General features: G+C 45.9%; 2 protein-coding genes across 4 annotated transcripts in view; both read right to left on the bottom strand.

The window, feature by feature from the left end:
- The window catches only part of LOC121587941 (mucin-5AC-like), a 40,698-nt gene extending 31,178 nt beyond the window's left edge, over window positions 1-9,520 (bottom strand). Inside the window, exons 1-2 of one of the 3 annotated variants that reach the window (XM_041905315.1) lie at window positions 9,356-9,520; window positions 3,883-4,247 (exon numbers count right to left, since the gene is read on the bottom strand). In XM_041905315.1, the coding sequence (XP_041761249.1) occupies window positions 3,883-3,972 (90 nt within the window). In that variant the 5' untranslated portion in view covers window positions 3,973-4,247; window positions 9,356-9,520. Of the gene's footprint in view, window positions 1-3,882; window positions 4,248-9,132; window positions 9,331-9,355 lie in introns of those variants that run through there. The other 2 variants (XM_041905314.1, XM_041905316.1) reach the window with 2 other exon arrangements.
- A 1,781-nt stretch (window positions 9,521-11,301) lies between these two features.
- LOC121590790 (choline dehydrogenase, mitochondrial-like) lies at window positions 11,302-14,312 on the bottom strand. Its single transcript, XM_041910786.1, has 4 exons — window positions 14,279-14,312; window positions 14,133-14,222; window positions 13,797-14,030; window positions 11,302-13,724 (listed from the first exon to the last, which is right to left on the bottom strand). Exons 1-4 carry the CDS (start codon window positions 14,310-14,312, stop codon window positions 12,244-12,246), a joined length of 1,839 nt encoding a protein of 612 aa, XP_041766720.1. The 3' UTR covers window positions 11,302-12,243.
- Window positions 14,313-14,931: the final 619 nt, after the last annotated feature.

Below are 14,931 nucleotides of genomic sequence, written 5' to 3'. Positions count from 1 at the left end.
AAAGTATTATAAAGCGCATAAAATAGTTACACCTACATTTGCACATTCTATTATTCAATATGTAAAACAAATACTTTGTTATCAAATAATTCACTCGAGACTATATTTACTGACTGTCTAGTGTATTTACTGACTGTCTAGCAGCATGACAAAATCCAGAAATAAACAGTTTGGTAACGAACAAGTTGCCTCATTAAATACACCATTCCTGACATCGTCGTAGGGAATTGCACTTTACTCAAGCACTCTTCACATGCCTTTCAGCAAGGTTCCAGGTTCTTTTTGTTCATAGTTGAACGACTTTGTACACAAACGCATTTCCGATGCAAGGGTTCGCGAATGTGTTTATTTTACTGCTGCAGTTCTTTATTCCATTTTCTTAATGCGGTTGATGGATGCACATCAACAAAGCAAAACAAAATTATTTGTACTCCAAAATCATAATATAATCCAAACCATAAAAACATAAATAAAGTATAAGTAAACTGAAAAACGTGTTGCATGCAGTTACACCTAATTTAAATTGAATAATTTACCTAACTATTGTACAACGCACGAATTGATTGCCAAAATTGCATTCCCGGGTGCAGCCACATCCCGTGTTGGTCACGCACTCAAAGACACTTTAGCGATCATAAATTTCTCATCGTTCACGAAACCACACTCCATACCGCTTGAGGGCGTGCTTGTAGCCGTGTCACGTTTTTATTTTGTTGTGTTTGAGTCAAACAGCCAAAATCCCATACAGCCCACGATGCCACGCACAATAAAGCTCCCAACTTCACCGGCACATGCAATTCACACGCCATGCAGGCTTATGTAAAAACAAATCCAATTGTCGCCGGTTTGGTGGAATGGTTTCGGTCTGCTCATAAGCACTCTCTTTCACGCGACTACATGAACTCTTTTAGTTCCACCGAGCCGAGTTAATGCAGCTTAACACGTTTTGCTACAATTTTACACCCACATCGAAGCTCCAGAAGACGTTTGAGAGCCCTCATGTGTGGGAGATCGACAAAACGACAAAAGCTGAAGAAAACTCATTTGTCCGCGTGAATTGTCCGTGGAAAATGTGTTCTATTGCTTTAGATTTTTCAAGCCAGCCAGCAAACATGACTCACTAAACCTGTCACACACGGATCCGGTCTGGGTCCAGCGATACCAGGCGCCATATGCTACAACCGTCCGTGTGTTGTGGAGGCGTTCGTGTCCCACAGGCCCACGTACATGCGGCGGGAATCGTATTCCGAAAATGGTATCAACAGTCAGCGAAGTGCTGTGTGCGATGTGTTTGCACACGAGAATCAAAGCCCTTGGCGGCTCGAACACCATCCATGCTGGTCGATCTGCTGACCTTGCAGTTGGATGACACTATACCACGGCGCTGTTGGTGTTCTACTGGGCTGGACCCCACTTACCGTCACCTTTGAACGAGCAAACAAATCTCTATCCGTTTCGGTGTGAGAAGTCCGGCGTAAAGTTGTCGGTTTTACGACGCGATGCTAGTTCAAATTTATCTCAAACATTAACGCAAACAAGTTCCCGTACTTCGTCGCGACGATAAAACGGTTTGGCTCTATATGGAAGGAACGAGCTTGTGCGGAGAGACACACAGTCTTCCCTCATAATTCACCCCAGGGTGAGTTTATTTCGTTGGACTCAGTTAGATTAAGCTTCTTGGAAAGGCATTCTGTGTCTGTGAATCATTCCCCAATGTGGCCTTCATTTTCAAAGAGAAATTTGTTGATCAGCACCAAACACCTGGTTGAGTCAACGGGCGAAAAGCATAATGATCGCCTCTAGCCATTTTTTCAGGTAAATCACACTCGATAAAGCCCGCGAAGAAAATCCCATGACGCGGACAACCCTATGTGATTCCACATCTTCCGAGTAGTTCCCAACAACAGGTCACATTCCTTTCATTTGACGCAAAATCATCGTTTACTCAACTCCGCAGACGAGTGACTGCACAGACGCAAACGTTGCTGATTCTAGTACTTTACCCTTTTTGCCAATCGTACTTAACCGTATTTACATCTTTGGGCCAACGAATCGATTGGAACGATAATCTCGTTGGTCAGACTGTATGGTTTGACATTGGTCAGACAAAAATCCGACAACCGGTTTCACCATACTGCCCACAGCCGGCATAAACTGCATTCAAAGATAGATCTGTTACTATCGCCCGAGGGCGCAGCTTGGAATTCACTGCAGCCGACAAGAAAGAAAGAAAGAAAGGTCTTGAAAGGTCTCTCCGGCAACTTCGATGTCACTGGCGGTTGTTTGAGGCGAGCATCAGCCTCTCTACCCTCACCTGGTGACACGGGTGATCTTCAGCGACACGCGATCTCCACGATAAGCGGCGAATTCGGAACACACAGACACACTATGTTGCACTCCACGTCGATGTTGGTGTGGTCGTTGCGGGTCGTACACTGCTGCTGCAATTCATTCACAAGATCAGGTCAGGGACTCTGGGCCGGTTTTTTTTTGTGGCTGAACGAACAGCGAGGAACCTGATTTTCAAGATATGTGAGTCCAAGCTTTCCTTATTGCGTGCCTGAGTCGTGCGTGTGTGTGTAGTGACTCGTGCCTCCAAAATCGATTTAAGCGTCAATCGACAATCAAAACGAGAAGGTGCAAAAGGTTAGAAAAATGAGGTGATGATAACAGTCCCGATGAAGATGGGCACGGTTAGACGATTGTTAATGCGAATTAACGCATCACGATGCACGGTGGTGCAATTAAGGGCGTTAGTGGGTACGAGCATAAAACATCAAAACTTACAAACATTTTCGTAAGCGGTTCGTGCGTTCGTTATGAATATTTATGACGCGTTCGCTTCACAGCTCGAAACAAGTTTTTGGGTGATTCCGTATCTGAATTCGCTCAGCTCCAGGGTGAGGCTTGCCCGATAACGCATTTTCTGACAGTGATTGCGAAAAAGGTCGGTTTTGTCAGAGTGATGAACGACGCAAACGCAATCGATCGCTACAAAGTCAATTTCTTAACATTTCCTTGTCCATCAATACTACTCACCAAATGGTTTAATCGCCATAAGCTATTAAACGAAGAAGCTGGAAGAAAAAAACGCGTAGTAATAAATTTCACACCTTTTTATCCTTGGAGCCGGCTAATCACGGCTGCCCGTTTTTGCAACCGCAAGGGCACACCACATGCCCTTACTAACAACCTTCGATAAACCGCAAATGACACAGGCGAGACGTCACACACAGAACGCATCGCACTCTTCGCACTCCCGAAAAACGGAACTAAGCAAGTCTCGCGTGCAGCGCAGCGACCGATCAATCGACACATTATGCAATTGCGAAAAACATCCCCTCCCCACTCCGCCACCACACCGGTAAGCATAATTTATGCCGCTACTAATACCGATTGATTTCCGATCTGACATTCAAGATTTCAACGCCGATATCGGCAATCGACGGTAAGCACGGGCTTATACATTCTTACGGACCGAGCGTGGCGGTGGTGGCTCTTTCGTTCGCCCTCCGCATTGCGAGCACAATAGGATTGGAAAAAAATGGCAGCTATGTGCGACACGACCACCAAGGGCAGCCATCGTGTTGCGGCAACCGAACCTCAAACGGAAGGGCACCAAAGCGGAGCATAAATTATTCTATCGCTGACATTTCCGTCCAGCAAACCGTACCCTAGCGTCACCCGTCGTCATGTTTCGATACGTAACTCGCGAATACGATTGCGCACACGTTAAATCATCATTCGGGTGAAAACGGTTGAGAAAGCATCACGGCTCCCTTGTATGGAAATGTCACCGATAGAGCGTGCTTGTGCGTCGTTTTAGAGCAATAAATAGAGGGATGGAAGATTTTGGGCAAACAGCGCAACGGTTTGACTTACCTGTGACGAATCATCCTGTGCGAAGGTAAGTCCCAGGAATGTCAGCACTGCGAAGGACGCGATAGTACGCAATCTTTGTTGCGTTCCCATCTCTCGAACGTTTAGGATTCTCTTGCGGGGTAGTTTAGAAACTGATTGCTTAAGGAAAACCTTTCCGTTGAACTGCACACGTAAAACTGGAACACTAGATCACGCACATTCACTGTCGGAATATGATATCCACTGTTTCTTTAGTGATCAACTATGTTCACACTGATTCAGAATACTTGTCTATCATCAAGTCATCACTTTGGGGATGTCTGTCTCGTTGTGGCGCTTTTTTGTGGACAAAGCCGATGTCGGAAACTGCACCTAGCAGTTTGTTCCTGTTATTGAGATAGAAGAAAGAATTAAATAACCTGATCGCTACCACTTACCCAAGAACGTTCGATTTTCTCGATTTAGCAGGATTACACCACATTTGACATTTAATATTTTTAGCTTGCGTCGTTTAAACGGCACGCAACCCCCCGATCATGATTGTGCGTGCAAGAGTCACACGATCAGTCGATCAGCTTGGTTCTTCTTTTTTATTATTATATTTTAGTTAGCCCGACGCCACTTTTTCGCTATTATTTGCGCGACTACACGAAGGTCGCGCACGGTTTGGCACGGTACGCGCGAGATGCGGACGAACTGCAAAGTGGCAAGATCAACCGGATCATCATCGATGCACACAATGAATGATGCGCGGGTGAGGAGGCAATGGGTGAAGGGATAAACACCCTCCGCTCAATTTCATCGCCACAAATCATAGCGTTTAATGGTGTAAGGGTGCTTGGAAGAGGCAGACTGTTGGAGGATCAACAGCGACCAAGTGCCGCTTACTTCCACCGTTTACGCAATCACAGGCCATCCGAAGGATAATGATATTGCTCGATCGCCGTTCGGAAACATAATATGATTGCAGCGGGCTCTACGACGATGTTGGTTTGGGTGATCTTTAGCGATCGAACTCTTTATCTACTTGATAAAAGTGGCGAAGGAGCGAAAACGCCTAGATGGAGGCGTTCCTTATTGAATCGAGTTTTAATTTAACTATCGACTACAACCTCGTTCTGTTGGGATTATCTCATCGTATGCCTACGTCCTGAAACACTTCAATCACTCAATTACCGATAGCGAAGCGGATTAAGGTGCTACAGATACGGTAAACGTTTAAAGCAAGTTTCCTAATCGGATCACTTAGTTTTATTCTTGTAGTGATTGTTTTTGTATACAAAAATGCGTTTACTTTGCAACACAGCATGACCTTGTGGGTCGCTTTCGTGTGTGACCAAACACAACCACGGTACCATAATGCAATGCAAAATTGTTTAATTTTCATTTTTTTTCTTCAATCACACATCACTCCTATATTTCATAACTGTATCAGGCAGCATCTTTGCTCGCATCCATTGGAGCAAGGAAATTAAACCCAAGGACATATCTGCCCCATAGTCCACAGTCGAGCAGATTGTGTGGACAGCAAGGCGACCCTTCTAGGCACTGCAAACGCAACAGGTTTAAACTATCGTTAAACGCCTATTTGCGTACCGATAAATGGTTTTCTGACACAAGAGAGTGAGCGAGCGAGAGAAATAGAGAGAAACAAAACAACCTAAGATTTGGAAATGGTTGTACTTCTTCGCCTAAACAATCATTTCATCTCGCACACGGCACATCATCATTGAAGTCGTTGTGTATGGATCACCGAAGGACATATGCGTGTGGGCAAGGGCATGACGAAAACGCTCGCATGCCGTGCGCAACCGTAACGAGATACATCTGATCCTCTACTGACGATTAGTCCATCGGCACCAACACACACAGCCTCCAAAACACCTTTCCTTTACTCAAAACAATTGCTGCCCATCTAAGCTCGTCTTCCTTTTCTTTCTCGCTCTCTCGCTAGATCAATGTGTACCGTAGGCTCCCCATACACCACACACAGAGTACGCATATTACGCGATAATTAATCTTGAGCTAACCGCCCTCCACAGGTCGGCAAAGGGTTAGTCTCTGCTGCAACCAAAACCACCGACTCGTACTGCTGCTGTTGCTGCTGCTGCTGCTGCTGCTACAAAGCCCTTCGCTATGAAATCAGATATCGCTCCAATGGTGGAATTAGCTGTACCGAACTCTAACCCGACCGTCGTCGTCGTCGTCGTCGTTGGAGTTCTCGCGGATTCAATGTACTGGCTAGATGCCACTGTTGCGATAGCGCGTACCAGTCCGATCAGACCAGACCTTCACACGGAAGTCGAGTGTAGTTACACGGATGGAAGGTTTCCGAAAAATCAGACATCATCTGCCCTCCTGCTGCAACCGAGAAGCATCGTTGACATTTGGCTGCCGGGAGGCCGTCCGGCACGTTCTCGATCGACGTTGATGATTTCCTTCAGCGCTCCCACGCAACACAGCACATCGACACTATCATGCCGCTATCATTAGCGTTTAATTGATTTCAATTTTGCTTAACGAGGCACCACAAAACCTCTGGGTGATTATTCTTGAAGGATTCTTGTGCTTTCGAAAGGAATGTATATTGGCAAGAATTACACCACCGCCGGTCATGGGTTGAAGTTCAATGCAAGGTAAGCGGCAGAGCGCAAGATGCAAGAAGCTTTAACAGACACCGGATGAACTTCCCCTCGCAGTAATGCAGACAAGTAACGCACTGTGCGCTAATGGCACCTGCCTCTCCTATTTTGCGAGATGCGTAGTTCTTGCTGTAGCCCGTCAATCAACGCCGACTCCGACTCCAGTACAATAAAGGTTCTTCTGAAGCTAATGCGCCTATTGCAACACAGTGCGTGTCAATAAAAAGTGATCGTTAGCGCAATTTGCTTTCACCTCATGCGGTGCATATGACATCTCGCTTCATGTGTTCTACACACGATGCAAGCCTTTGCAATGCATTAATCGAGTGGTGAGATGGTAAGATAAGCAGGATGCTGTGACAGCACCAACCGGTTGGTAATCGGTTATCGTTTGAACCGATCAAGGCTTGTGGTGTTGCCGCCGGAATGTTATGTCCAAGAGTTTCTTTGTGTTGAAAGATTGAGTTTTTAAAAGCCTTCATTTTGTTTCGTTTTTGCATGTTGGGACAATAACTAATTATGCACAAAATACGCCGCTCGCTTTTAATAAAAACCATACGTTGAAACCTAATTATTACAATTCAAAAAAATACACTGATCTTCGAGCATTGAGCGTTCATGAGATGCTCGAGTAAAAGCCATTTGTCGCACTCAATAATTCTTCTAATGGAATACTTGTCAACGAATGGCTGTGACGATGCCGATGCTCCTGCTGCTGTTGCTTCTCTGTGTGTTAGGCAGTGGAGGACGTTCATGCGCATCGTCGCCACCGTGTGCCTTCGTGCATGCCTGTGACAGATCCGTGCAAAAAGAATGATGAATCCATTAACCTACGGCTTGTTACGATTTTGCACCCTTTTTAAGGAAGCGAAGGAGACCGATGGTAAGGAATCAAACTAAACAAAAACAGTAACTCCATAAACACCTGTGCTTTTAAAGGTCATGCCGTGCGCTTTTGTCACACTTGTGTGTTGGAATCAGCTAGGAGCAGATGCGCCCGATTCATGCTGGGTTTGGGCAAGTAAACCAAGGTCCCAACAATCTCACCTTTATTGAGACGCTATAAAATTATGACGGTTTATGAGATTTTAGTATTTTTTACTTAAATTTGAGCGCAATTTCCCCCTGTCGATATGCCTTGGGATAACGATCGGTAAAACATTAAACCTTCTCTTTCTACTACAATTTCCCATTCGAGTTCCAAGGAGAGCCCGGCATTGCGTAATCGACAAACCCAAAAATTGCGTAATATGTATGCAGTTGGGTGCACTTTAATCTGCATTGTGTGGTGCATTTATTTTAGCAATGTTTATTTTTATCGACACACACTCCTCCCATTGTTGGCCGAATCGAAAGCCTTTGTGTGAGAAAGCGAAGCCCGAACCTGTTGGGCTGAAAACAAGGTCACTCAATAAAACCAAATCAACGCCAACGTCCCCTTTACTTTTGACAGTACGCGTGACATGCTTTTTTGGGGGATAGTGTTCCGAATTGTCACCATTCCCGTGGATGATTAAGTGCGTCATGTTTCGCACACCTAAGAACATCATTCATCAAGGGATCATCATTATCATCGGAACTGCAGTGTGGATAGAGAGAGGGAATAACATCGGAAATGTTTTTCACCTCTTCCCAAAATTAGGCATGCGAAATGACAGAATGTCTGGTCGCCAAAAACAAACCCATGCTGCTCTGCTACGAAAACTGTGACTCATTCAACCATGGGAAGGCCACACCTGGAGCCTGATCGACCTTGGCGAGTGGATCGAAATTTATTAATAAATAATAATGAAAAACCATTTAACATTAATCACATGACACCGAGCGACCGAGCACGAGTACAACTCCCGCTGAGGGTGGGTATCGTAGGCGTTGACGGCAGCAAGATTGGCGCACGCAGCATCAGCTAGCTCTCCTCGAGCGCCCAAGGAGGTGCCATAAATTGCTGTAACGTTATGATGATTTAACTGATGCCGATAGCTTGCAATATGTCATACGCCAAAACGCCTCCTATCGGTTAAAGGCAGTGTTCAGAAGGGGCTGGACGAAGGTTACCGGATCGCATGCTTAGAGGACGTTTAGTATCTTCTTTATGGCGAAAGGTTAACTTCTGATAGGATGTACAAGTATCATAATACTATGAATTATTTGTTGATATGCAAGCACATATCAACTCCACATTTTTTGTTATATGTACAATTTACACACAGAGTTCGTTTGACCGTCATTTTATCACCGAATAGTACAAAACACTCTTCCAAATTGTTACTATTGCTCCATTGATGACCATTGGTCTTTCGTGATGAACCTCCTTTGTTATCTCCCGGTCTTTGCTGCCGTTAAAGTACACCCGCCTCGAATTGTACTCGAATCCCCCGAACGTAGTTGGTGGTGTAACGATATGCTGGTTGACAGATCGTTGCCGCAACAACTAAACAAGCATCCCAAACACTGTTTCTATTGAACAACCAAACGCAAACCAAACCGATGGTAGCATCCTCCCTTTCCTACTGCATTGGCAGCAGCACACTTTAGTAACTTCGTCAATCAGCACCCACCACCACCCACACCACCCACCACCACCCCCCACCACCCACCACCTCACTCATCACGTCAGTCAAACACGTACACATATATCACGGTTTTAAACAGCTTAACGTAACACCCAATCGGTTTTGCCAGTAGTCAACCCTGCACTGATGCACTATTTTCTCGCTAATATCACGCTTGCAATCTATCTTTCAGTTTTCAGCGTCAACGAATCCGCAGTCTCGGCCAGCTAATCGATTCGTCCGTACGAACGTTCGTATTATTTTTTTCACCTCCACTCAATCACATCATCACTTGCTTACAGCCAGGTTCCCACGGATGGAAAGATGCACTTACACGAACGATGCGACCAGTCCGGATAGGGAGATGCGCACGGAACAGACAGACGAACGGACCGGCGGAGTAGTCTAGTGCGACTGCTTGGGGACGAGATTTGAATCGTACTGTTGAGGCTGTGCCGTCTGCCACCTCTGTTTACCTGGACGAAGTTCGTCGCTGCGTAGACTTCGGCGCAGGTCGCGTTACAGAACTGGAGGTGGAACAGTCGTTTCGCTTCGAGTTCGGTTCGAGTGGAGCGAAAACTGTTACTAGGTACTCACTGAGGATGATATTCTAGAGAGTGTAGTAGCACGTTCAGCGTGTTTAATTGAGTATTATCTGTAAATAATAACAGAAAGCAGTATAAATTATTACAGGCTACAGGCAATTTTTGGCGCAAGTAATGTAATTTTACGCTGTTGAAGTTGAAGTTTAACTATATGAAACTGTAAAAAAATAATTTATGCTTTTTAACTCTGAGCTATGTGTTGAATATAATTGCTTTATTTTTACATTGAATACAAAAAACAAAAACAATAATAAAAATGTTCGTTTTTGAGACATGCAAATGACCTTCAAATGATGTCACTGAAAAATTATCTTTTTATGTAATTACATAAACTATCCTTAACATCTTCGACATCAACTGTCTGACACTCACACCATAGGTTGGTCAGAGCTTTTCATCCCCATTCCGAAAGCTTTCGAGCTTTTCCCCCTTCCCCTTTCTCTCTCTTGATACTTTTAACGAGCTGAGTGCTCGCCGTGAGTGACCAAATAGTACCTCACCGCCCTTCTCTTCACATCGCTACGGTATGCGGGTTCGGTTGTTTGTTTTGATTTTCTCGCTTGATTTGCTCCGCGTGACTGGCTAAGGAAATACGCCCGCTCAAACATTCCACACCATGTGCGATCGCGTTAGGGGTGGGTGCTCCGGTGCCGGTAGCCCGGTCGTGTAAAGTCATTCGCCGCCAAGGCTTCTAATAAACCGTCTGACATTAAGGTAATGAGAGCTGATGTACGGTGATGTTCTTGATGCCCGCAGGGTGTCGGGCTGGGAGAAACATAATTAACACCCGACCGTATTCGAGGTTATCCGGCAGCGAGACATCCGGGGAAGGAGCGACGTCCTTTTAAAAGGGGGCGTTTGGCAGGGGAGGTACGACAATTGCCTGCTCGTCCTTTGGGTTGGTGCGATTTTGGAGAAAAAGCAATAGGCATTCGTTATCAGTCAATTGTATGATGGACATTGTGCGATGCACGGAATGTAAAGGTCAGTTATGTTTGTTTCTGTGTTCATTCATACCTTAGTTTCTGTCGTACTATTGTTTCAAGTAATAGTCGCGCGCAAAAGCCGGTTACATTACATAGGTACAAACAAGATGTAAAAGATAATTTACAGCATCAAATTTTAAAATTGAATATCTTCCTTAATATGTAGTTAGTCAGTAACATCTTAAGCCAGTGCTTTTTATAGTAATAACGAGACGACTTGCAATCCGTGGTAGAACTTATACAACTTATAGAAATGATCAATTACAATCATGCATGGTAAATCAGACATTTTATGAGATTAATCCTAATATCTCAAACATAGATGATTCTACTTAGGACTGCCACGAAAAAAACTGAACTACAAACGAACAACTTAACAAACCTGCTCAATGTAGGATGCTGTTAATTCACATTACTGGTGCTTAATACTCATAGTTCGTAATATGTTTCGATCAACTTGGCCAGTTATCAATAATAAATACCAATTGGACAGTATGAAATACCGAATATAACAACTTCAATTAGTTGTATTCCGCGTAATAAAATGTATTATTAACTTACCAGCGTAATAATCGTTATTCATTGAGTTTCTCTCGGCATCTCGATAGCAAACAGATTCTACGACTTCGTTTTATAAAGTTTTTGAACAGTTTTATTGTGTTTTATTGTATTGTTTATTTTTTTCGCATTTAAATTAGCCTTTATTGTGCATTAATCTGTTTCTTCCTGTATTTACTCGAGACGCTGTTGGTGTACTTGTGTTCTGTATACATAATGTTTTCTTGTTTGCAACTCAATTTTCATTGTTTAATTAATTGACTTATTCATGATTGTATTTTCAGTATTTTTTCTTTGCATTTTATTGTGTATTTATCTGCTCCTCCGTTTATCTGGCAAATGTTTTTGCAATGTGTTGACTAAAAATCATTTTATAAAATTTTGAAATAATTTCAAAGGTCATGTTATGCGGATACGTTTAAATATCCGTATTTAGAGCACATTCTAACGCACATAAATATTATCTTTTTACCATAATAATTGCTGGTTTGAAATATTAACTGCATTTATTATTTACTATTTATTTATTTTTAAATCAACAATACTTTTCATGTTATTCGCCCATATGAATCCTCACTACACACAACAAACCATTTGCACCATTTTTATAAATTAAGTCAGAGATTCTGATTAACATAATTTCAGAACTAATTGAGACATTCTAGCTTTAAGCATGCTTTCGCCTATCCAACCGATGTGCCAGATGTGAAGGTATAGAAAATTCTTCTCAAACCCAAACTCCTCCTGGAACGGCGCCCATTGCGCAAGCTTTGTATAAATTAATACTCATTTATTATCGATCGATGTTTTTTAAGCTTAACCTAATAAACTTCACCACTGCCGGGCTCGAACGGCCGGTATAAACATGCCCAGCTGAACGCTACCACCAGCGCCAATCGAGCGATGTGATAATCGTCGTGTATCCGGTCAAACTCATCGCTCTCACCCGTTACGACATTGTACCATCGCGTGGTATCGCCAAATCGCTGCGAAAGTCCCTCTTCCTCGTTGCATCCCACGCCCCAGCCCAGCGCAACGTTCAGTCGTCCGCGTACTGGTGTGCGATCAGATCGGCCGCCTTTTCCGCCACCATATAGACCGCTGCCATCGGATGCGCGGAAACCGGTTCCGGAATAACGCTCGCGTCGACGATGCGCAAATTCTCCACCCCGTACACCCGCAGGTCGGGGCTAACGACCGCATCGGCGTCCGTCGGTGGCCCCATTTTGCAGCTGGACATGAAGTGGGTCAGCGAGAACGACACGGTGCGGATGGCACAGCGCCAGTAGTCGTCCGAGTCTCGCTCGTGCTGCACACAGTTGGGCAGCGGTGCGGCCCACACGGTCGCCCCGTACCGGCGCATCTCCTCCGTCTCGAGGACGCGCTGCACCTCACGAATGCCTTCGAGCACTACGTCCACGTCGAGCTCCTCGACCAGATAGTTCGGATCGATGATGGGCGCATCGGTGGGGTTGGCCGTGCGCAGCCGAACCGTTCCGCTGGACAGTGGGTGTAGGTTCTGCACGATGATGGTGAAGTGGTTCTGCGTCTCGAGTGGTCGGTAGACGGCTTCGTAGATGTCGTCTCGCATGCGCACACTGTTCTTCGCCGTCGTACCCTTGTCCACGGCGAACGAGCTGATCAGATTCATCAGCTCGAGCGTTGGTCCGCGCCGGCCAGCGAGCGTCAGATTGGGATAGGTAACGAGCTCTACTGCAGCCGGCACGGTCAGCACGCCCTTGCCCTTGAGATACTCGTAGAAGTTCTCGAACGTTGGAATGTCTCCCGGTGCAAAGAACCCGGTACCGTTCATCACGATCTGCAGCCCGGAAAAACCGAGATGATCGTACAGCGTTTCACCGACGGGAAGATCCTCAATCACCGGTATGCCGAGCGACTCGAGGTGCTGCTTTGGTCCCACACCCGACACCATCAGGAGCTGTGGGGTAAGAATGGCACCACTGGAGAGGATCACCTCCTTGCGTGCCCGCACCTCGAACCGTTGTCCATTTCGGGTGAATCGAACTCCTTCCGCCACCTTCGTGGTTGGATCGATCATAATCTTCGTAACCAGCGCGCCCGTCAGCGTTTTAAGGTTCGTTCGCTTCTTCTGTACCGGTTGCAGATAGGCATTGTAGGCGGACAGGCGCTGTCCCTTCGTCATCGTTGCCTGTACGGGGGAAATTCCAAACTGCGTACGCCCATTATAGTCGACGTGCTGGTAGCCGGCTTCCTTTGCCGCTTCCAGATAGATGCGCGCGTGCTCCGATCGGTACGCCGATCGCTCCACCCGTACAGGACCGCCGGCGGCACGGAACTTACCGTCAGGCTTTTCACCGGTCGCCTTTTCGAACTTGCGGAAGTATGGCAGCACCTCGTCGTACGACCAGCCATCGTTTCCGGCCGCGCTCCAGCGATCGTAGTCATCGCGATTGCCGCGCGAGAAGATGAGCCCGTTGATGAGCGTGCTTCCACCGACACCTTTACCGATATCCACCGGACAGCGACCGTCGATCGTTCCTAGCAGGAAGCAAACACAAAATACGTCACCAACAGCCCTTTCAACAGACCCGTGAGGACTAGCCCACTTACCCCAGCATGCATGATGCTGCCGTTCGCTCAAGAACCGCCAATTGTACGCATCGGACAGGACGGCCAGTTGGAACCCTATCGGGATGTTAAACAGCTTCGTTCCGTACTGGCCCGCCTCTAGCAGCAGCACCCTCCAGTTACGATTTTCGGACAGCCGGGTGGCCAGCACCATTCCAGCCGTTCCACCACCCACCACGATGAAGTCGTACTCTTCCGCATCGAGAACCTCGTTGTCTGGGGTGCCGAAACGAATGAAACAAACGACGGAAAAGATCATCAACATACGCGGCATGACTCACATGAACAGCTGCGTGCTACATTCCGCCCTCCCATTACCTTCGGTAGCATTGCGCGTCTTCGAACGACTGAGCAGTTTGTTAAACTTGTCTAACCACGAACCACCACCACCACTGCCAGCACCCCCAGCTGGCCACTAGCACACTGAATCTGACAGCCCGCCCATAGCACCAGCAGCACCGAACCAATCAGCCACCATCGTACCACATTCACGGCCATCCTAACGCACGCAACGATCGACACCAACTAACGCCCGTTCTTCCCGGTAATCCTGAATGGAGCACGCATTCGCGGCTTCTTTCACTTCTGCTCTTGCTTTCTCCGGCGTAGCCCTACGGCACTTGGCCAACTCTTTCTCCCGGCTCGAAGCAAAACAGGTATTTCTTCCGTTAACGTTTGTTTTCGTTTTCGGCCCATCGGTGACCTTATTTTGTTGCTACCGCACGGGTAAGGATCCATCGACGCTGGAGGGCAATGTTAGTGGGGTAAAATGAGAACGGAAGGAACGGTAGAGCTCACAAAAAAAAAAGATCCGACACGAACCGAGCTGCCAAAAATTACACTTCAATGGTGTTTTACAAAAACAAAAATGTCAAGTACGTAATTGACCTACATTTTAACGTCCATTTTAACTGCTGGTGGACTTACTGCTGGCCCGTGCTGACGCAGTGTCTCTCATTCTTTATTCTCTCTCATTCTCCAATAATGTCTTGTTCTCTCTCTCTCTCTCTCTCTCTCTCTCTCTCTCTCTCTCTTTCTCTCTCTCCTTCTCTTTCTCTTTTTCTTATTATTATCTTATCGCTTTCTTCTTTGAATTGTTGTTTGTTTGAGTTTATTG

Source organism: Anopheles merus, chromosome 2R (genome assembly GCF_017562075.2).
Source record: "Anopheles merus strain MAF chromosome 2R, AmerM5.1, whole genome shotgun sequence".
Classification (NCBI taxonomy): Eukaryota; Metazoa; Arthropoda; class Insecta; order Diptera; family Culicidae; genus Anopheles; species Anopheles merus.
Note: the sequence above shows the minus strand (reverse complement) of the source record. Positions and strands in the feature narration are given on the sequence as shown.